The 15,542-nt window shown below is 39.5% G+C and overlaps 1 protein-coding gene across 7 annotated transcripts in view; it reads right to left on the bottom strand.

Moving 5' to 3' along the window:
* LOC135490636 (E3 ubiquitin-protein ligase PDZRN3-B-like) overlaps positions 1-15,542 on the bottom strand; it is a 284,538-nt gene that overhangs the window by 13,064 nt on the left and 255,932 nt on the right. For all 7 annotated transcript variants that reach the window (XM_064775914.1, XM_064775921.1, XM_064775920.1 and 4 more), the window contains one exon: positions 11,849-11,947. In XM_064775914.1, coding sequence (XP_064631984.1) covers positions 11,849-11,947 — 99 coding nt within the window. The remainder of the gene's footprint in view (positions 1-11,848; positions 11,948-15,542) is intronic.

The raw sequence follows: 15,542 nt of genomic DNA, 5'->3' as shown, positions 1-15,542 counted from the left end.
CAGAAAAGCAAATACATTATTTACTTTGAACTGTACATCCTTGTATGAGTACATCAAGTAGACTTAGGTCGAATTTTCGAGAACATGATATGAAAGGAAAACATACTGGAAAACAGCAGGAATCCCCTACACTTGTTGTCCTCTTCTAAAGAAGATGATTATGATATATAAGGATTGTTGTTTCCATGAATGGAAGGTGGGACTCTTCAGGGTTGGTTTGATGTCCATTCATAACTAACATGACAGGAGGACAAAATTGTGACTCATCAAGAGTGAATCAGAACAAATTTTAGGCACCAGTTCAGAGACGATCCAGGATACATCCGACAAGAATGGTCAACAAGCTATCTGTGCTAGCTTGAAGGATTTAATTCCTTCAAAAAGCACTTGCTGCGTGCCACTATGATTGGGTGCCAATTTGACTTTCTTTCTCACCAATTGACTACATCTTTGGCCTGATCACCGCAATCTTATTTTTTGTCGGGGCGGGGTAGTATGTTCATATCATCGAACTTTAAGACAAAAGCAATTTGTTTAAAAAGAAGGCGGGACTGATGACAGGAAGTCAGATATTTCCAGTTTTATAAGTAGACGTACCATGGAGATTGCAGTCAAAACATGAATCATGGTTTATAGACATCCTAATTGCCCGCTTAAGAAAAACCTATCAAGAAATTAGGAGCAATAAATGGATTAGGCACACATTGCTCATTAGGGGTAAACCCAACTGAAAACAATTAACACCCTGAAAAAATATGTTCAAGGAAGGGTCACATGTGAAAGCCGGGTAATTATTCCTTGGAAAAATATAGACCTGAGGGGAGGGATTGGGGTATGCAGGGTTGGTTGGTTAGTCTGGGCATGGAATACACAACAGCCTGGGGTAAGGCTAGTGAGGAAACCAGGTAGAGGTTTCCTGAGATTTGTTTTGGTTCTCATTAAAATAATATCAATAGAAAAGATGATTTCTGGTAAGGGGAAATAGGTATGGGCAAAAAGATCAAAGGGTTCCAGGAACATGGTTCAGGGTTGGCACACAAAGGTTCTCCAGGGTTGTATTTTCAAAGATAATAGTAAGAGGGGTCATTACAAGAAGGGGCAGGGTAAAGGATCAGGGTCACAATACATCAAAGGGAATGAAAGTGGGCCATAGGACAGATTTCTTAACAGATTTCACTTTTGTGAAGTGATACAAAAAGTCATGGTTATGTTTTGTTTTTCTTGAAAACTAACTACTAAGGGTAACTGATCATTACATGAACGAGCTACTGAAAGGGTCGTAAAGAAAAAAGATCAAAGGGGCCACTGGTTGGAAAACTTAAGAGATTTTGGTTTTCTGCACAAAAGGTTTTCATGGTCGTTTCCTGGACAATATGACAGAGACAATGCGGAATCGGGTCTTACACAAGTTTGGTGTCATGACCAAAGGGGATTACTCTGGCCTTTTGGGGACAAGTGTTACATTTTGTGGGTTTTCACAATAGGTTAAATGAAGCTGGAAACTTAAGGAATGAAACAAAACAGGAATAAATTGACTGTTTTTTTAACAATCTGACCACATGCTCAGGGCGGCTTGTACCTGGGGACCCTTTCTCAAGAGGTGTTGACCCACTGTGAAATGGTGTTAAATTTTGAGATGCAAACAAAAGACCATGCTAATGTTGTGGGACTGAGCCTCCCTGGGGTAGTGGAGGCAAGAGGGAAAGGGTCATAGAAGGAAATGCAAGGAGTGTTCTCAGAATCACCTCATAGTTGCTCAAGTGAAAGTCAATGGGTTCTTGAGAACTGAGATACAATGTAAAAAAAGAACAAGTTGAGAAAGCAAGACAGCTCAGGTCTCAGAGGAAACATATTTGTAAGGCGGGGTTGGCTCTATTCAGATAATTGCACTCAATTGCACTACAGGCCCTATTGCGCTCACCACACAGAAAATAAAAAGTTCTTTCACTTTCAGTTGACAAATTTTTGTGGACACTTCGTGTTCACATGTTCAGGCAAACGTTGAGCCTGTAATGATTTATTTTGTAACGTATACCCCCTGGGATCAAAGGTTAGGAAGTACATGTCAAATTTTCATTAGTCATGAATGAGTAACGCCTAATCATAGGCCCCTAATTGATTGGTACCCAATCGTCTCACAGATGGCAAAATGGGAGATGGGAAGTTGTAGGCCTACTCTGACCCAGCAACTCAAACCTAGTGCCACAGCATGGTTCTTCATGAGAGACACTATGACTAACCCTATGAGAGTCAACAGAATGGTAATAACAGGAAATACATGTACGGTAGCAAGCATCAAGCTTGTCAAAACATGGCTATGAGAGTAGATATATTGTCATGTTAGCAGAGATCTCATGTCAGGTCTTTACCATACCATCTAGCAGTAACATTTTATTCAGTTCCCTATCATCACTCATTGTGACAGTGCTCAACAAAAGACAAGAATTTGTGATGGAATGCCAAGGGACAATCAACGCTATTTCAAAACACAACAATATCACATCATTGATCATGCAATACACACATTTTATAAGAAACCCTGGTAAAACTGTAAACAAACTAATTTCCCTGAATACCTCATTTGATGGAAAAAGCAAACCCTTTTTTATCATTGGTAACTATCATCATGACAACTCAAAATACAAAAGACAAGAATTTGCAAAGAATGCAATTGGGAAATGAAGGCAATTTTCAATACACAATTATCCAATTAAGGGGTCAAAATCCTCTGATTATTCAAAGCAACTGATGACAAGTCATTATCAGATCATAGCACACAAGTCGCACATCTAAAGCAATGACCATCATGTTCTCCAGTAAGAATAATGTGAAACTCCCACGATTTGACTCAACACAGGCCTACAATGTATGTTCTTCATGTAACAATGAGAAACTAGATGATGTTATAAAAGTTTATCCACTCTCATCTTGCTGTGCTGGGGTAAAATGTTTGGTGTTATCATCAGATCAGAGTATATCAAAATCGAGAAAAGACCTAATTTGGAAAAAAATAGCAAAATACAATTCGATAAAACTAACCTGTTCTCGGTGTAAGGTATTGAGAAAATGCATGACTTTGAGTTTATCCATCGGCATCTTGCAGTCTGACTGTGGGCACAGAAAGCCCAGGAGAGCTTCCATGTTTAAGTCCTAGTCCACTGAAGTCCCAGGTAAGAATGAAGTAAACTGCTCCAGGCAGCAACACATAAAGCACAGGTAATCACCAGCTGATTACTGGGGATTGGGTCCTTGGATCAACTTAGTAAACAGAGATGCTGATGGTCCTATAACGCCTGGCGGAAATTAAGGGAACTTGGCCTAGCAGGAACTTTGCGACCCCATTCCTCACAGTTTTGATGCATGTACTCAAGTTGGCAGCGGATTGTTTGACAGTCCTTAGTCCAAGGAAGTCCTAGCAATGAATGACAAGTTCCGCGTTGAGCAGCATGGGCCGTGACAAATTGGATGAACTCCAGGGGGTGTAGCGCCTGTGTAAGCAAACTACGATGCCTGTCATCTGAGAAAAACTACCATTAAATGTCATCGAAACAAGAACTTTGAAAGTCCTGAGGAGAAAAACACTAATGATATTCTTGGCAGTGCAGTTCCTGCTGGAACAGAGAGGTCAAAACAAAGTCAACCTATCTGCACAAAAACTCCTCAACAAATAGCTACACTTCACTCTGACCACTGAATAAGCAATGCCTGTTGTCATCCAAAGGAACTTGATAGCCATATGAAAACAAGGAATAGAATGCCCACTGCTCCATCAAAGGCAAGACAAGTGTATGGGGTCCGCACAAAAATGCTTTGAAGTTCCCTCGATAAACTGATGGCAGCTGCCTGTGGATAATTACATTGCGCCTTATATGGAGAAGGGGCTTAATCCTGCAGGAGCCAGGGTTTTTCCTGGGGTCTTACAATAGACTCACCAATCATGCAACAATCAAGTTCCGGGTTTTGACTGATGATCTCATTTCTCAAATTTGTAGGAAACTGTGGAATATTTTGCTATTTCCACAAGATAACATTGTTGTTGCAAACGTCATATTTTTCAATGTTGACAATCTATTTAATTTTTTTTTCTTTTATATTGATACTCATTTGGGCAAATTCTCATTTGCTTTTGAAAAGGTGAAATCCCATTACAACAGTTCAAGTCTGAACTCTTGTTGTCAATTCCAATCAATGGATAGGAGTTGATAACTTTCAAGACCCCTGGAGAAACCCCATCAGGTCAAGACAAGATTGAATCTTGGTTGTCATGAAGTAAGGTCAGTCAGCTGTGAAAGCTAATCAACATTTGGGGAAAATTGTGCAAAATCTATAAAATCTTTTAGGAAAACTTTTGCAACTTTGTGTAACAATAATTAAGTAATGGGCAAATATAAGCTTGTTTGAGCAAAACAATTACATACACTTGGATACCAACTTGTGTTTATAATAATTTATAAGATTTGTCTGGAGGGGGAAAATCAGACACCTCTGTCTGCAGGGTGTCGGGCTACCAGCACAGCAACCTTATTAAGGACATTAAAGAATTACCTACTTCTCCATGCTAATCTGACATAATCCTCTATACATTCTGCTGTATCCAATAGTACATTGATGCACATGAAACTCATGTAAAGATAGCTTGGAACTGATTAGGGCAATTCCTAAACTGTTGTGTCTGTGAGGAGCTTTCTCAGCATCACTGGAAGAGTATCCAAGAGAAGGTATTGTAATGGTTACATCAGTGTTACAGTATTTTACATGGCAACCAATTGTTTTTCGAGAAAGGGATATCAAAGGCAGTAATATGCATCTTATCGGCTTTAGTGCTGCTGAGACTTTAGCAACCAGCAAGTTGTTTCATCGCAGAATAAAACACCAGTTTGAATGTAGCATGAAGCGTTCACTATCATTTTATAAACATTTACTACATCTTTGGGTAAAGTTTTCTCTGGCCACGCTTAAATTGTTTGAACTTTTTCAGTGTCAAAATCTTGAAAAGATGCCTATTTACACTGACAGAGATCCCTGAAGTGAGTAAGATTGACCAGAGGTTAACACAGCCACAAACAGTTGATATCAAACTGAGAAGAAAGATTTATCCCCACATTATCTTTAGTCCAGGCACTTTTTAGGTTTCTATCTTTCAGTTTTATCATCTGAACATCCTGAACCCAATCATGTAACTACCCTGGCAGAAGAAGAGAAGCCATATGCCCCATCAAAAGAAACTTCAACCCACAAATCAATTTCAAAACTTTGTCAACAAAGAGTTTAACATGTAATTAACTTCATAATGCGGTCACGCTTTTCGACTCAGCTCACAACCAAACCATATCTCCATTTTCATAATGCTTTCAAACCCCCTTGCAAACGCTAAACGATATTTCAAAATCCAACCTATTGTTAATGAGAGTCGTTATCTGACAAAGCGAACCGCCAATTAACACACTCAATATTGATGACAGCTCATTGCTTATTACAATAGCGAAATTTGATAGCATTTTATCCCGCCTTTGATCTTGCCTGCATCCCCTTTGATGGTGCTCCGCCAAAACGTCCAGAACATAAATGGCGGAGGCGCGGTGTCTCCGCTAACCAGCGTGAATTTCAAAGTAATTATTTGTCTTGATTATCCTTAGGGCCGTACAAAGGTACTTGATCATTGTGTGTAGGAGAGACCTTGGTCTGGTTTGAGACAGAAAACACCTGTACTGTTTAGTTCTGAACTAATTAAATCTTCCTTTCAGAATGCGGATGGCTCTTGCACACTTGATTAAAATGTTTTAGAAGAAGCTTGATAAGTTTTGAGTGAACAAGAATCTATTTTCTTATCCGATTGAATTATTTTTTGATCTGAACCATTTTTCCTCATAACTTTCAGGTTCTGGGCAGGGAAGATAATGTACAGCAGCCTGGGATTGATAGGATAGTCAACAATAACCAAAAGGAAAGACTCCAAGATCAGGACTACTTTCTGGGTGCAAAATGGCCACATGACCAATGCGATATGGATAGAGAAACAAGCGTGCAGATATTGCAATAATATGATAACCTGCCTCCAAACGTGCATCATATCTCAATCGATAGCCAGACGTTTTCAACTGCTGAAACAGCCACCCCAAGTGTAACAATTATGGATATTTTCACCAAAAACACTCAAGAATTCCAGTCGTGTTTTCATAAAGCGACAAATTAGCGAGAAAATGGGCTAGCCTTTGATAACATCCTGGTACACCGCACATCAAAGGGTTCCAAAGTCGGTCAATTTTCCGCCAAATTATTAGAAATTCTCCCACCCTGTCCCAGGCATTTTGTTGATTATTCACAATAACATTTGTTATTATTCTTTGCTGCTCCCAACCATGGATATTGTGTATTCACTGTTGCAGAGTCAACAATAAGCCGTCAGACTCCACTTCGGCAGGTAATGACACACTGGGGACCTCTTTTCAAGAATAATGATGTCGAAGATGCCATGATGTATGAGCATTGTTGCAAAAAATTTAAATGTAATGACTGCATGGATAAAGGGGCCACGATGTGCAAAATTTGAAAGAATTTTTGATGATTTTCATGTCCGCCAAGCCATATTATCATGATGTCTCTAAAGGTGTGACAGAATGGCCCTGACCTCAAATGACACACATCAACGCCCATCTTACTTGGTGAGGACTGAAACACCACACAAAGTGCCAGATATGGATCTTGACCTTGACCTTAAAAAGAAGCCAATTGCATCTACACTATCTATGCCTAGGTCCACAGCCGGTCTCCAGGATTCCAACGGACTAAATATTGGGAGAGCAAAACATTCCAGAACGTGACAATTGTCATAAATGAACCATCACAAGAAGATCAGAATGGGTTAATCAAAGGTGTTAGCGCCTCTCAGTCGGGGACTGCTTCGACTTTGATTAGCGTAATTAGTCACAAATATTTTGAACAGGTAGCGCACACTTTACACCTGATCTCTGAACTGCACAGAGCTTTCATTTGAAACTTTCCCACAAAAGTCATGAGAACTGATCAAGATACTGCGAACTTGTAACGAGATTTTTTGCGATAGTGATGACAGTCAAAGCTTTCTTGTATTCAGAGAAATTCATGTATTCTGAGAAAAAGTGGTATTGATGAATAAGGGCCGAGTTCCTAACATACATGTACAGACAATATCAGGGACTTGCCACACCACTTTAAGGTGACACCTAGTATTGACGCAGTATTGACCTGATTTTCGTTTGGCTGATGTCCTCACGTTATCTACCACAGCACCCCCTCAACACAGATGATAGATGCGTTTCTACTTCATTTTCACTTTTTCACACAATCGCATTGGTGCAAAACTGAGTCTGATCTGAGGATCTTCTGAACCATGTATCATCCACCGCAACCAACAACACAAAGTTACATCACCAATTCATGCACAAAAAAAAATTAAACTAAAATATCTAGATGATTTGCCATTTTTATGTTATTGTGATATCCTGGTTGACTTCTCAAGACATTTTGTGGGAAAATCAGTGCCCCGAGCTAAGGTAGGTGAGAGTTCAATGATGGTTTTCACTACCTGTTCAGACTATTTACTCCAAATCAATAGGGAAATCAACACATCTGAACCATGTCAGAAGAACAAGACTCGAATCATACATACATTTTGTACAAAGAAAGGTATGCTATGTACAGGTCATTTGTGTCAGTTTGGTTGAGATGAAGTCTAATTATGAGCAGAAAATGACAGAACTTCAATCAGATGACACAAATTTCAAGGGAGTTCTTGAAGAATGGTTTGCAAATTTCTCAGGTATCTGTGGGAAAACTTCACTTAAGTGATTTTTTAACCCTAATACAGGTCCATCGTAATTGTATGGATGAGGCAAACCTAAAGCAACCTACAAGTGGACTTCTCCGAAAATCTCCATTGCCCACTCAGATGAAAGAACTGTGATATTAAGAACAACAGCATGGACAGAATACCCGTCGGGTGTCAATTAATCAGACAATGAACATGACTTTTTTCTGAAACAAGATGAAAATAAGATTATCTGTGACCAGTGATGAACAAATGTATCAGAGATCAAAGATTTAAAAGGCTATGGCCAGGGGTTCATGATATTAGGTCTTGAGTACAATGGTAATTGCCAGGATGCAAAATGGGTATTGATAAACCTTACCATCTTCACCAGTTACGAACAAGAGCCACAAAGGAACTATACTACCATTCACACTCAGTCTTTGAACACATTATTTTGTTGGCAAAATGGTGAGTTCCTGAAGCAAACTTTGTTTGGTACTGGCAATCTTGCCAATTTTATGCCCAGGCACCATACCCATGAATGAAATCACCCCCTCCTGGGAAATATCAGTGAACCAATGAATATTTGTTTACTTAAGCTGATAGGATCATGGATGCTGGTCACTTCAAAGAGGAACATCAACAGTCCATCTTGCCTATCGTTTACAAGTTTTACACTGCATAAATGTACGGTATTTTGACCAATGTGTATGTGATTCAGGCCTGATTAGGGTGGAGGCAACTGTGGACAAGTCAGCAGGTGATCCCTCCAACCTGCCCAGCTTAGGGATGATCTTGTTAGGAGAGCACAGGTGAACTACAAAGCAACCCTCTTCCAACCCCAATTGGCCGCAGATTCATAGGCATTCACACATACATTTGATTCAAAATAGACACACCTTATTTGTCATGTTGAATTGGAATCAAGCTGACTGGAGAACTGAGGTTTTGTCAACCATATGGTTAAGGTACTGCTTGTTGATTTTCTGCCTCACTATTTGTTTTTAGCTAGTTTATGTCATCTGGCCAATGTTCATTAGCACCTCCTTGGATGCAATGATTAGCATGGTTTAGAGAAGATCCATCTTACTTTTTAATGAAGCTAATTTGGATATAGTTCATCGAAACTGCAGTGCATCCAGTGCAGATGCCTTTCTATCTCTGAGACTGCTACCTACTTGTGAATCCAAGTCCTTTTACATGTTTATCAACCTCTGGGAGCATTCGAGTTTCCCAGCTTTCACTTAAATGAATTCACATGAGTCAATTCCTTCACTAGACAAAGTCAGTTGCAGCCAACAGCAAATTCTAGCCAAGTCACAATCCGGACACAATCAGACACAATAAAGCTAAGTCATTTTATAGTGGCCAATTTTGTCAGCTTTTATCAAATTCTAGCCAAGCACGAATCAAGATGAAGACCAGCTGTTCATGGAGTAAAAACTAAGTCTTAATGGCAAATGGATCCAGTTGGGTCCTCCAGTGGATAAGTAGCTCTCAAATCAAGTAAAGATAAACATAATCAACTCCGCAATATCCCCAATCAAGAAAGCCACTTCTAGGCAAAATGACTGAATAAATCTAATGCGTTGAAATAGATGATGCAACAAGTTTTGGTCCTTAACCCACCCGTCACTGCTCTGCCAAATCTGAGGCTATCAGAGCAAAATAATCGAATAGACTACCAATTTAATGCTGTTTACAGTACCAATGAATTAGCTACGCAAAACCAATTTGTTTCTAATTTGGAACAAATCCATAATATCAGCCATCTCCCTAAAATACTTGACAATCAGCAACCCCAATTTCTGATCAATCTATTGGTCGAGATGGATAAAATTATGACAGAATGTTTTGTCAGAAAATAACCGTAGATTAGACAAACTTTTTGGAGCAAGAACAAATCAGTAGTAAACATGGACATCAGACTACTGATACAAGTTTCATGATATGATACTAACATTGATTTCCATGCGACCCGAAAAAATATAAGCAAGTTATTTTGCAAATGGGAAAATGTCAATGTAGAGTTTCTAACTCCATGAATATTTTTTCAAAATTTTGTACGAATTATTCGTCTTTTTCACAGCAATCGATTCAGAATCGATAATTCTAATCAAATGCATCGTCTAAGCAATTTTCTCTTGGGTCGAGATGCTCAATGATTTAGCAAACTTGAATAACTACTGAGTCTCGTGGGTTTTGTGCTTGATCTAAACGGAATCTTTCTGAGCCATATGAATTAACTTCTTTCTGCGAGTGAATATTTGGAGGCGAAAATGTGTTTTTATGGTGTAAGCTGGGTGGTATGATTCTTTTACTCTTTGGTAGTACTGCTCATAGTAATATTGAGAGATGATGCATTTGAAATGACCAGGCGATGTTTTCTACGTTTTAGTTAGTCATCACTCTGCAAGAGAGAAGCAAAATGATTAAAACTAGCAAAGAACAACTGTAAATCATCTGAGAAAAGTCTGATGTATAAACTGTTGCACATTTGCATCAAGTCTTGTTCAAGTGGCCCCTTGTTGCATCAAATCTCCTGAGTTTACTCAACTGGCATCGCAATCAGATTCAAGTATAGTACAAGTGCTCCAGCTCCTCTCATTAGCTTGACGACTTTTTTACTTGTGATGTGAGCAAATATGACTTGCCTGTTTCTGTGTTTGTTTGGAACGTTGCTGTAGTGGTAAGAGCTGAGTTAACACTTGATTTGGTTAACGCTTTGGGAATATTGAACAGTCTCGCTAGTTGCTGTCAAATCGGGTGACAGTCCCTCGAAACTCCTCGATTGAACTATGCCGAGAAATACCACAGTTTAGCTCAATGAGGGAGTTTGACGGAGATAGCCCAATTGGTATGAAACTGTGTAGTATAGTTGGTGAAGATTCTTCTTGTAACAAGCCACTATGATTGTTGGAACACAAACTAACAGTAAAACCTACCATTGCTGGAGTCTGAATACCATTTACAGCTATGCTACAGGGAATAACAAGCACTGAATGTATTCTAAATGACCAATTATTTTTCTATTACGAACCATTGTACACTATGCTATGTCATAAGGGCACTGCCTAATTTCCTCGCTAACAGACAATCGCCAGAATGACCACAGCAATTACTGCGGCCAGAGCTATTTTCGTGCGGCACACTTATCAATCTGCATTCAATAATCAATCAACATCCATACTCCTCTACAAGATGATGTTCATGGTCTGAACTGACTGAGGACACATGAACACACCCAATACTGTTCCATAAAATCATATTATAGACCACACACTCCGTCTTCTAATCAGATAGACACTAATACCGGATAACAAACCCCAGGGCCCTTATCGGGTCCGCAGAACATGACCGAGAGCAGCACACCCCACGTAATTACCAACTGAACGCTAGTCGAATCAATGACCAAACGAGGACACGTTATCAGTCCCTTGTACATCGTGTGCTTTTCCTTCTTTAACATACTCGATACTACTTATAAGAGACGGCCACAGGATCAATACAGATACACTAATCACTTGGCCAGACTAACGAAGCAAGAGAAACCGACATATCAGCATCTGTCCCTCTACAACTATCAACTGTTTGCTCAAGCTAAAACCCGATTTGGCTCAAGGGAATACATGAAGTGGTGCATAATATGATGATAACACGGCAGGATGACAACAACATGATCAAACAAAAAACTCCAAATGAAAACAACTCTTTCCATATAAGCTTGACCGCAGCCCTTATAAGAAACCTTAACCCCTTCTAGGTACAATGTAGTAATGTTGACATATCAGCATACGCCTGTCTCCATACTATCAACTGTTTGCTTTCAAGCTCAATCCCTATTTGGCCGCAGGGTAATACGATGAGATGAAATTACGGATCAAGAGAGACCTGGTGGGCATACATAGTCATGCTAGACGCCGGCAGTTGGTATTGTTTGGACATACTATGGTTGATAGTGCTACACTAAAAGTGAAAATTGACAGGTTGATTTTTTGTGTCCCTATATAGCGGACTTGCTACAATATCTCATGGCTGCGCTAAAAGAAAACACCTTACCTGAAGTTGTGGTCTTGCTAATAACAAAGTTATGTCCGATCGATTTTGACTGAACAAAAAGATTGCCTGTTCCCGACTGTGTACATCTTGGCCGTTTATCTGGAAGATAGAAGAAAATACAAATATAAGTAAACGTGTTTTCGAACAGAATATAATGAAATCCTCTAAATTGCTGCCGACTCTAGTTAAAAGAACTATCTATCAAAACGATTCCCCTTTACATCAGATTATCAGAGGGTAGAAATATCTCTGCTGACATGAAAACAAATTATTTTGAAGCCCAATCATGCTTTCAGACTCTGCACTTGACACCAAATGATGATATCACATCTATCATGGATAATGATGTCAGCCTCACAGCAAAACACAACTCGTATCATTTAAAAATCCCTTTAAATCTGTATTTTGTTGAGTCACATGTTACATTGTTACAATGTTTTGTCGGTCGATTGTCGCACTTAAACTGGAGACAAAAATGCACAGTGATGCAGTATCATGAATCAATTTTCTCTTTAGTTGCTGTGGAGAATTGTTGAGATTATATTTTTTTCTGTCGTTGACAAAACAGAATGGCTTAGTCACACTTGAGGACGACAGCTGCACATCGCCCATCAGTAGCCTGTGTTTTATGCCACGTGTCCTCCGCCTCCCTCAAACCTCCATACATATTTATACCTTCATTATCCATCTTTTGATCACCCAATACTCCATGGCGAGCGCGGCCACTTGGCCAAATCAAAGTGCAAAGCAAAAGACATTAGTCTTTTTGTTTTCCTTTGGTATCAACTACAAAAGGAGGGAGGTTTTTGATCGAATGTCCAGCAAAAGTCCTTGTATATATCATGATGCAGAAGAGGTAATGAAGAAATCCAGACCTTGCTGGCATTCTTTGTAAAATCATGCAATGAAGTTGTGTGTATTGGTACAGTTTTCATGGCCCTGTCTTTACCAACTGAAATCACCATCAAGGGGCTGGGGGGGGGATCAATGAGTCTGAGGAAGAGAATGCCCAGGAGTATTTATGTCAAATTTTCTAAAATTCATGATGATTTCAAATATTTTTCCTATGGGGCGCTTGAGAGGTGTGCCCTTCCCTCCTCACATCCACGCCTGAATACTTAGACAAAGTCTTTAACCTTTGCCTAGTCAGCGTTCATTTCTAACCCATAAGGCGCACCGAGCTGGCTATTGCCTTAACCAGATGAAAAGAATAGATATAGGGAACACATAAAACCAATAATGGATGATAGCACCTAAGTTAACCAGGGAAAGGAAACGTTATATCTCCTCCACCGTCAAATGCATCAAAAACAAGTTGTTAATAGCATTGGGAGTGCTTCTACTTTGTGCGAAAAAACCCAAGGACATTTCTGTAGCAGGGAATTGAAAAAAATCCCATTCCTCATGAACATGTGTCAGAGTTGAAATTGGGAGACATATCGGGTTAAAATGCATTACCATGCTGGATTTTTTTCTAGCTTATTAGACATATGCATACAGATTGATCCGGCCAACAGGGAATTCACTTAGCCTTGATATGGTGAGTTGTAACATTCGCAGTTCACCAAACCTCTATGTTTCACTTTGTATTTTCTGCACTGCGTAGATTCATTCTCTGAACCTTTCATGATGCAACTGTATATACGCCATAACATATAGAAGGGCATGAGCTTTTCAACGCAAAAGACGTAAAAGTGACTGAATCATTTTACCTTATTTCTTGAGACCAATCCAATTGGTAATTCATCGCATAGAGAAAAGTCTACATTTCATTGACCGAACTGACAAAATGGTACTGTACTCAAGGGGACGACTCTGGGAGAAGTGGACAAGTTCTTTTGACCTGCTTAGCAAGAATGCTGAGCTCATTTTGCACACTTGAAAATGGCCACAGAGTTTATATGGAGTTTAGTTGCACAGTAATGTGCAAGAGATGCTGGTAACCAGCGTAAAAGAAGTGGGAGCCTAAACACGAGGGCAACGACAGCAAACCACTAAACGACAATCCAATTAGGGTTGCTCCGACATCCGTTAATGATGTGGCAGTGTGCACGAATATCTGTCACGTTGTCATAGTTTCGTGACAACATCATGACGACACTGTCAGCATACCTTTTAACTGTCAACTGACTGTGACAAAATGCCACAAAGATTCAACCACAAACACTTGTCCTTGATAAAATGAGACTACCATACTGCCTTATAAAGACAATGTAATTTTCTCCCTTTCTACAAGAACCTCTTCCACGAGCGACATTTTTAGAATACTGCTTCTGGCTACAGACAGACGCTGCTAAAATGCTCCATTCCTAAAAAAGCACCCATCATTTGGTAAGACTGGTTTTGCGAACCTTTAATAGAGAAACAAGGTTAGGCTATTGCCAAGAAGATTGCAGCTTGATTGCTAAGCACCATCAAAAAGATATAACTCCCGGCACCAAACATCATCAATTTGACTAGACTCAAAAGTATAGGGACATCATGGTTTAACAGTAAAATTTGACTGTATTGAATCCTGAATTGCTAGAGTTCTGAAAAGGTGTGCTTGGATTGATTGTGACCATCTGAATAAAACCTAGCTCCCAGACATGATTAAAACTTGCTATCATGATGAATTAAAATGGAACGGAATCCTCAATTACAGACTCAAAGGCTGTGTCAATTTCAATTTTGATTGCAGCTGATGAAATTACCATTTCATATTTTGTTGAGAGAGAAGACAAAGAGACACTAATTTTGATGGTACTCTGCCATGCAGTTTCTTATAGGGACTATTAGGGTACTGGAGACTGGAAACTAAATGTAACCGCAACTGAACACTGCAACGCGTACTATGAATGAAACAGTCAATCTTTCAGAGCTTTTCTTGGGATTGCTCGCTTTCTAAAAGGGGGAAAGAAAGAGACATCAATATGAGCCATAGGAATAGACCTTGCGGTAAGGTGGTGGTTGTACAGAACAGAATTTGTTCAAAAATGGGGAAAAAATGGAAGAAATAGGCAAGCCATGGCGACCTTCTCGGTAATGTAACCTCTTGCAAAAACTATCTTCATCACCGAATGTAAACACCAATTGTAAAGGTTAGAATGTGGCAAAAGTAAATCAGACAATGGTACTTTAAAAATAGACTCTGCGACTAAAAACAACAGAATTTGGTGACCTTTCTTACAAAACATAGCAATGAAACATTATATTACTGAAAAAGTTCACTGAACAAGCCATTCGTAAGAAAAAAAGCAATAATGCTGTTTTTGGCCAAGGGAAATACAAGAAGGATTGGTAAGGTAAGGAAGTAATGAGCAAAGAAAGAGACAACAGGAAGAACAATGAGAAGCCACAAATGGGAACGAGGAGCATGGTGTATTTCATCATTAAATAAAGAACTGACATCGGTCATTCATAGTTCTGTGGAAAAAGGGAACACAAGTGTTAATCCTGGCAACTGGAAATTCAAGAAGGATGGGTGAGGAAAGGAAGTAATGGGCCAATGACAGAACAAGACAGGAATGAGCAAGCAAACCACTTCCGATTCGGCAACCGGAAATTGCAAAACAAAAAAGCATTCGCCATGTCTTGAATAAATTACGGATGACAATGTGATCATTTACCATGTCGTCTGATCATTTACCGCCATGTTTCTTTTCGTACCTCTATCACGTCTTATCCTCATTAGGCATTGACGCTCACCGCGTAC

Source organism: Lineus longissimus, chromosome 7 (genome assembly GCF_910592395.1).
Source record: "Lineus longissimus chromosome 7, tnLinLong1.2, whole genome shotgun sequence".
Taxonomy (NCBI): domain Eukaryota; kingdom Metazoa; phylum Nemertea; class Pilidiophora; order Heteronemertea; family Lineidae; genus Lineus; species Lineus longissimus.
Note: the sequence above shows the minus strand (reverse complement) of the source record. Positions and strands in the feature narration are given on the sequence as shown.